Source organism: Pinus tabuliformis, chromosome 8, assembly GCF_031772625.1.
Source record: "Pinus tabuliformis cultivar Carrire ecotype Pingquan chromosome 8, CPIR1, whole genome shotgun sequence".
NCBI classification, from domain to species: domain Eukaryota; kingdom Viridiplantae; phylum Streptophyta; class Pinopsida; order Pinales; family Pinaceae; genus Pinus; species Pinus tabuliformis.
Window position 1 is genome coordinate 302298181 of NC_142294.1, and position 9275 is coordinate 302307455.

The window sequence follows — 9275 nt, forward strand, 5'->3', positions numbered from 1 at the left end:
TCTCCAGGATCTTAACACAGGGAAGCAAAAAAAAATTCTCCAGAGAACAGAGTTTCAACAACACAGATAAAACTTTCTGTTCATTAATAAACTGCCTGTTACATATTTCTTCCTCTCTCTCAGAGGAATTCACCAAGAACTTCCACAAAAACAAAACTACTCTCTCTCCTTTTGAAAAGATTTACACTACTGTGTGTAAATTTTTCATTTACATTTACTGTTGTAAATAAAAAAAAAATTCATCATATCCTCTTGCGTATTACAAAAAACCTCCAACACAAAAAAGATTACATGCTCTATTCTTGTTTCATTTCATCTTCGCACTGCTGTGCCTATATCCTCTCTCACACTACACAACTTACATTACTCTTCATATGTTATAACAAAAAGCATTACAATTTTTTTTTTTAACAAAAACGACTACCAAAATAAAACATTACAATATTACATGCCGTAAAAAAATAAACTTAAAGACTTTTACCTACTATCTACGACCATGATAAATTCATTAAATGCCTTAATGATAAAACCGGCGGTCAAACCAAATTTTTTTTTTACTCCACGCAATCTCCATGCCCTGCAGACCTGTACGCAGCTTTGACTTGATCGACGGCAGACAGTCATCCTCGCAATCGGACGAATATCGCTTGCCCAAACTGAACGAGTGTTACGTCCCGATAAAAAGTGGTTTTCTAGGGAGTACAGTGGACACGTGGCAGATTTTTATTGTATCAGGGCGATTGAAAGAATACCACTCCTACCGCAAAAGCGGTCCGATGGAGTCTGGGTGGTTTTCAGCTGAATTAATGTGCAGTTGAAATTAATATTTCAACAGGATAGAGGGAGATGGTGGACAATACAGGTAAGATCTTTCATCGTGTTTATTTGTGGAAATATTTTTGGTTTTTATTGCTTATTTCTAGTACATTGACTTCTAATTGATGTTGTTGGATATGAGATTCCCACATAGAAACGCGGAATTGGAGACCCCACGCTGTAGCCTGAGATGAGAAGGTAAGTTGTCCTATGGACCAACCACTCCCCCACATACTTTTTCCTCGGCATAACGATGAGAGGATAGCTACACCCTTTTATGTTGTAGTATTAGAGATTGGCATTAGATAATTAAAAAAAACCATTCGACCTTGAAATACATCACCAACACTTGGGATAGTAATCATTGTATTCCAAAATTTAATAAATTTAAATAAAAATAAATCATTTTTTATTTTTTATAAAATATTTTTACACAATAATTTATTTTTAAATATTTTTTTTATTATTTAACTATTTGGTTAAAATTAAAAATAATAATAAATTATTTTATTTGTATGTTTGGTAGGATTACATTTTTATCATGTCTATAACTTCTCACCTCAATCATAAGATAGCACAAGATTTGGACTTGGTGAGTCTTTACTAATTAAACTATCCAAACAGACATAAACCTTATAAACTATTATAATTATTATAATTATCAATTTTTTTACAATTTAAATTTATATATTTAAAAATATTATTCAATTATTTACATTTGGTTTATAGTTTTAAATATAAATTTATTCTATAAAAATTTATAAATATATAAGCCAGATAGATAGATAGATAGATAGATAGATAGATAGATATTACATTTAATATATAATAAAACTATCATTAACTTAATTTCACTTTAATAAAAACAAAATCATTTAAAAATATTGAAAAGGAAAATAACCATTTTAAAAATCATGTGATAAATTTGTTGTAAAAACAAAGCTTATCATGTAGAGGTTCACCTGAGCAACATATCATTGAAATTTTAAATTTTATGGTAAGTTTAAAGTAAACAATGTAAATGGAGCTTGGTAGGTGCCATCTCTATTCTGATAAGAAAAAGTATTTCTTTTAACAAATTCTTTATATTATTATTTAATATATATGGTTTAATTTACATTTAGTTATTATTAGTGTATAGTTATTTTTATGAGGGATTGATGAAGAGGCAAGAGGGATTAAATCTCTTGAGGTGCAAATCGTTTTTATAGTGTAAAATTTAAAAAAAATTGTGCCTCCAAAGATTGCATCCCTTTAAAGACATATGATGGTTGACATGAATATCTCGCTCTAAATGGACTCAACCCCTTGGTAATCCCTTGAATACATGGAATTAAGTAGGTTAAACAAACAAATCTAACAAATATTTACTTCATTGAAAATCAACTTTTAATGAAAGACTCAAAATGTAAAATAATGATACTTGAAAGCTATAAATTTTCAATTACTTTATATAATATATAAGTATTATTAATATTATTATTATTATTTAAAATTATATATAATATGTAAATTGTTGACATTGAAATAATTTAGTTAACAGGAGCATTTGAATATCTTATTTATGGATTACATTATTCAAATTATAGTTTTTTTTCTATTAATATATTTTTAAATACATTTCAACATTACTTAATTTTATATTTGAAATATTTTATTGTGTTCTATATATATATATATATATATATATTTGTGTGTTTGTTTGTTTGTTTTTTTTCTAAAGTTGATTCTAAAGTTGATATTAAAATATATTAGTTAAATAATTTCATTTTTATTTATTTTCTTGTTTTAATTACTTTAAAAGAAATTTAAAAGTTAATACAAAATTATCTTATTTGATATGGAATTGACACATTTTTTTTATTTTTAATATTATTTAAATTAAAAAATAATATTAGTAATTTTTGTTTTTATTTTGACTCTTTTTTTAATTTAAGAAATATTTTATTTTTATTTAAAAAAAAAAAAAAACCAAATTCTTTAATTCTTTAAACCACAACATAATTACACTACTCTGTAAAACTATTCAACTCAAACACAACATAATTAAACTCAAACACAACATAATTACACTAGTCTGTAAAGCTTTTCAACTCAAACACAAGCATCGGACTCCATAAATTATTATTAATTCAATTTTAGTTGTCATCTTAAACAAAAGAATTCAACTCTATAAATTATTATTAATTCAATTTTGTAACTAAAATATTTGCATATAGTTATTTTATTTGTTTTTAATTAAAAATTTTAAAATATATTTTATTTTATTGAAAAAAATTACAACATTCTCTGAAATATAGATTAAAGTAATTGATGAGGGTAAAATAAGATGAAATATGAAATATGAATTGAAGTAATTGATAAGGATAAAATATGAATTAAACTAACTGATGAGATATGGAAACTAGAAGAATTTACATATAGTTATTTTATTTATTTATTTTTATTAATAAATTTAAAATATATTTTATTTTATTAAAAAAAATTATATCATTTTGTATATTAATCGATGAAATATGGAATAAAGTAATTGATGAAAATAAAATATGGATTAAATTAAGGGATGAGATATGGATTAAACGGTCAACAAAAGATCGAGAATGAAATTAGAAGTGCAGCTATGGTACATAGATTATTTATAAAATTATTTGTTTATTCATCACTCAAAACACAATTATAAGACATCTATATAATGTTTTTAAAATTTAATAATTTTTAAATTAAGAAATTTTTAAAATTTAATATTCTAAATTAAAAAATTGCAACTGCTGGTTGATGAAATCTCTCAATAAAATTCGACAACCACAAAACTAATATTACCTATTTCTTATTATAAACATTATTCAAAATATTTGTATTTACCTTTCAAAAACATTCAAACAGATCAAAAACATTCAAACAAATCAATAATATTAAATTGATTAAACAACTTCCAGTTTATACTTAAAAAGTATTCGATCACACAACCTAACACATTAACTTAATCTTAATTTAAAAAATTACATATGTCATAACATAATTACAAATTAACAATAATATTAAATTGATTAAGCAACTTCCTGCTTGTGTTTCAAAAGCATTCAATCACTGAAAATAACACATTAACTTAATCATAATTAAAAAAATTACATATATCATAACATAATTACAAATTAACAATTATTATTTTTATTAATTTGGATATTTTCCATTTATTAAATTCGATAGATCACCGTATCCACGAATAATGTAGTCTCATGGACATCCAAATTACCTACTTGATTGTTACTCTAGTGCCTTCAGACATTTACATTAAATTAAAACTTGAATAATTGTTATTTCTTGAAGTAATTATCCTTCATAAATAAGACAATCTCAACCTAATCTCATTACCCTGAACTGTGTGTCTAATCATATCACACCAGTTTTACACTGCCCTACTGAAATGAACCTACACGACAAGAAAAATAAATATGGTACACCAATACGACGACCTCAAGAAGACGTGTAGATGAGAGAGTTGATTTAATCACATAATCCTCTCCATCTTAGATATTTAAATTTTTTTTAAGGAGAAAATGGAGCCCAGAAGACAGCTACTTGTGTGATAATCGTAACTTTCTTTCGTCTGAAAGTTCCTTCGCAAATCTATGAAAAGCATTTAAATAATATCAATGTGAGTCAGACTGCGCAGCAAACATGCTTAGAATATTATTCATTGATATCATCGGTACCTCTCACGGATAAATAAAATTTAAATGAGGTTGGCATATTCACCTAGTCAATGCATCTTTGTTAGTGCCTTCGTCTGCTACTGGCTCATACAGGCCAGTCTGAATATTTACTCTTGAAACAAGATCCTCCAACAGGCTTTTGCCTAAATTTACCAGGTTTCTCAGATTCGTCTTCGAGGAGAGAACGCTTGAACTTGCACTTGCCGGTAATTTAACCTGATTCCAATTATCCAATAGGTTAAACCTAAGTTGAATTTAAGATATTTTTAAAGTAGATTTTAAGATTATTTCAGAATTCCATAAATAGAAAATAAATTAGTTGTGTGAACTAGTTCTTGAAAATATTTCTTAAATCTACCATCCAAATTATAAGATGCAACTTAAAACTCTTCAATATCCAATATATGCAAACAGTATCATATTATTCCAACCTGTAAACAACCCCCCACAATAGTACTATTTAGAAGAGGAAAAAGGAAGGGACCTGGATTCTTAGATAGTTCTTCTGCGATTTCGATGCTTGGAACACCACGCAGGAGACAATATCCACAATATCTGCACTTCCTTGCATATACATGTCAAGTAACGGGGTATTGCCGTTGTATGACAACCATTGAAGTACACCCCACTTTGCGGCCTCAGTAGCCTTGTAACTAACTGCCTTCTCTCCGGTTCCGAGAGAAACCACCAGAAACTTGCTGGTGTCCTGTTTAAAACAAATAGCCTCATCAGTCACTATAAGCAATTCTTGGTTGCATCAATCCACTTTAATATATAACTGACCCGAATTTCGGAGGAAGGCAGTGAGAAATCTGGATTGCCTGAGAGAGCCTCTCTAGTCACCTCGTTTATCGCAAGTAACGTCTGCAAAAACAAATCACTTAACTTCTCTGTCACTCGCTACTATCATTTAAATTTTAAGATTTTTTGTTTATATAATTTACCAATTAATAGATCTAAACCTAACTATATATTACAAATTAACAGAAAATTTTGAAATCTGAAAAATACAGATTAATTGTTTAATTTGAGAAACACAAATTGATCGTTTAATCTCGCTCATGTCCTAAAATAAAATACTAGATTTCCTAAACATTACTTACTGGATTGGCTGCAGCAATTCCGCCATCAACGAGATTAAAACTTTCGGTATTTCCCGTGGAATCTTTCGTTTCAAAGTAATAGGCAGGAAGATATGTGGGAGCTGCTGAAGTTCCAATACAGACATCAGCCAAAAATGCATCTTTCAAGACCTGCTGTTTGGCCTGCAAAGAGATTTATGATATCATAATTACATTAACTCGGCTTGGAAACCATTTCTATTTTAAAATTATGTCAGAAAAAAGATTACCGCAAAAGTTGTGAATATTGCGGGTTCCTGAGACACGATGTCATATGCCGGAATAAGGACATTAGTTAGCGTCTCGTGCAATCGCGTATTCTTCATATTCAACTTGATGAGCTTGTGCAGGTATTCGCCCGAATATATGGGGCCAAAGAGAGTACGCAGAAATTCCAGGCAACCTCTGTCAATAACTCATTTTAATAAACATGGTTTTTGTTTCGAACATAAAAACATACCAGACAAGAATAAAATATTGGACTCTTACGAGTACTGTGGAAAAATAGAAGCAGATTCTTCTAAATAAAATTTTGTAATGTCCTTTGCAGCAAATAGAGGACGATTTTTTTCATTTGGAGCCGCTAACATGGCAGTGACCAATCCTCCAGTGCTTGTCCCGGCAATAACGTCGAAATAATCAGCTATCCTTACGTCTGGGCCGTCAAGTTCCTATTATAAATTGCCACAACTCAGTTTTTCAGATGTAATAATACCATATCCATTTTTATTGAAGGCTAATCTAACTTTTTCCAAATTGAACGTGGCGTACGTTCGATTAATCAATACCTGAAGCTTTGCCTCCAAGAATTCAAGGATAGTTGCTGGAACAATCCCTCGGACTCCTCCTCCGTCAATACTTAGAATTGTTATCATCTTTCCAGCAGATGGTGGGGGATTCCTGCAGGCCATAGCCATGGCTAGTGCTAGTGCTCGATGACTGTCAAATACTTTTATATAAACAGACGATATATTGAATGAATGAAAGCTGTTTATGAGGAATATATTTCCAAATATATTTCAGTGGAGAGGATGTAGTTTATGTGGGATTCTCTGAGTGCAGTATTTATAAATATCCATACCTGATCCAATTTAGGTAAATTATATGCTACAATTGGGACTTGAGGCTTCATCTTAGTCTTCACGTTACCAAAAATCAAAATAAAATAAGATAAATAGATTGCAGTTTAACAGGAAAATTCACGCAATCTTGTTTCTGAACTTGCTGGAGAAATGGCGCAATTGTTTGAACAAGAATATATTACTGTAGCTTCTTGTGAGACTGGTAGGTATTTGTATCTATTAGTGGGTTCCTATCAGAATTGAGAATTGGATTAAGTCGACCAACAACACTCATGCATGCATGCGTTTGATGTGGACTTTAATGCGATAAGTGGACGTCAGCTGGTTTTTGCTTCCAGGTTTCCAAATCCGGTTTATATATTGTTTATTTTGCGTGAATGCGTCGTAGATTACTTAGTAAGTTAGTATTGGTTTCTTTTTATAGGAAGTTCAAAATATATATTTAGTAATGGTGAATGGTAGTTTTTACGATTGAGAATTAAATTAGAAATTAAATATTTACCAAAAGTTTCTCATTTCAATTTTAAGTGGATGAATTTTTTTTTATTTTTTTAGTTTCTCAATTGAGTGGTTTGATTGATTATCAAAAGAATATGCTTAGCATATGCTTAGTCTTAATGTCTATTAAGTGCTGTAGTGCATTAAAGAAACTGTTATGTTGCATTGATTTTTAATAAATTAAAAAAAAAGAATTGTGTTAGGTGGCTCCCTACTCACCAATTTATTAGGGATTTGAGATTATTCCAATTCTAATAAATTTAGCCATGATAGGTTCCTCATTATTATTTATAACATTCATTTATACAAGCAAATTTCATTTAGTAAAATAGTCCATTACTTTTAATAAATTTAAAAAATTAGATTCGTAAGTGGCTTCCCACCCACCAATTTCCTAAAGATTTAAGATTATTTCAATTCTAACAAATTGCTCTATGATAAGTTCTTCATAATTATTTATAACATTTATTTATAATCTTTTTTCTTCTTAAACTAAAGTTAACCCTTAACTTTTTATATATGATTAATCAAATAAATGTATGCATGAATAAAACATTCTCCTTATTACAATAGTTTTTTAATTATATTTATGATGCTTTCAATTATGTCAATTATATTAATATTTTAATGTAATTGTACTAATTATATATAACTTTATATTAAATCATCTAAAATAAAATATATTTACTAATAATAATTTTTTAAAAATAAATTCATTTCATTTCATTTTAAATCTTTCTTAATCAAATATTTAGAAGAATCAAATTTGTTAAACGTTTATTTTTTTACATAAAACATCAATAATCTTTTCTCAATAGAGTGTCTCCGTTGTTCAGAGAGATTACCTCACTCGGGACAACCCATAGAATGGATAGACAGCTGGGTGATTGGGAATGGAAGTAGCTATGTGTCAATGGATATTCATAACGAAGGATCGCTCGTAGCCAACATTAATTCAATGTCATACGAAATGTCACCTACTAGCTCACTGGTCCAGTCGAATTTACTGAGATATCAAGGAATTTAGTGAAACGAGGCAAGTTAGTTCCAACAGGTATTGTGCATGTTTTATGGCGCAGAAGGGAACGTTGCCATTCCTGTGGCTACTTTATGTTGAGTAAATTGGGAACTCCAACGAACAGTCGGGAAACTCCGTACATTTCTTGGTTGGTCTTCAAGAATCACAAGGAAAGTAAGGAGGGCCTGTCCCCTCTACCCTTTGATTTCCGTTTTCACGTTTACTGTTGACTTCATTTTCACTTTTATTTTCATTTTGTGAATTTCATGTTCGTTGTTATTTTTATTTCGTCAAATTTAGTTTGATTGTTATTTTATTTTTATTTTATTTTTATGGTGTAGAATTCATGTCTGTTGTTATTTTCATTTTTATTTTTATTTTGTCCAATTTAGGTTGATTATTATTTTTATTTTTATTTTCATTTTGTAAAATTGATTAGTGACATGACTAATTTCGTTTTCTCAACTTTACTAATTAGAAGCTCAAAGAGGGGAGCTACTGGCTACAAAGCTCACAACACTAAAGCTCACCCATGCCCTTGATAGGTACTTAGCATTATTCAACATGAATTTATTGACATTGAGAAGGAGGTTAACATTATTCAACATGAATTCAATGACATTGAGAAGGAGGTTGAAGAGGAAAGAGATAATGTGTTAGACATGGAGGTTATGTAGATGTGTCAAATTGGTTTCCTACTTTAAGCACTGCAAGAACTAGTCACAATCAATATATCAACACTATCTAGTCACAATCAATATATCAACACTATCTATCTATATTGGCACATTAGAAATCTTATGGGAAAGTTCCAATTAAAGAATATTGATAACAAAGATGAACTTCTCCTCTATACAGAGTTATTGCTCCTACTCTATTAAATCGTGGATGAATCCATGTAGTGCATGGACACAATCCACCTCCATTAGGCCATCATCACTTCCTTGCACCATCCAATTAGTGTCTTCATACATTCTTGGCATGCTGTAACTAGCAACTATCATTTTAGTTTATAATTTTTTTTACT

At 29.3% G+C, this 9275-nt stretch overlaps 1 protein-coding gene across 1 annotated transcript; it reads right to left on the reverse strand.

Annotated features, from left to right (window-relative positions):
• Positions 1 to 4116: 4116 nt before the first annotated feature.
• LOC149235326 (patatin-like protein 2) lies at positions 4117 to 6692 on the reverse strand. Its single transcript, XM_089461358.1, has 8 exons — positions 6439 to 6692; positions 6140 to 6321; positions 5881 to 6055; positions 5633 to 5794; positions 5313 to 5393; positions 5014 to 5235; positions 4573 to 4745; positions 4117 to 4443 (listed from the first exon to the last, which is right to left on the reverse strand). Exons 1-8 carry the CDS (start codon positions 6565 to 6567, stop codon positions 4392 to 4394), a joined length of 1176 nt encoding a protein of 391 aa, XP_089317484.1. The 5' UTR covers positions 6568 to 6692; the 3' UTR covers positions 4117 to 4391.
• Positions 6693 to 9275: the final 2583 nt, after the last annotated feature.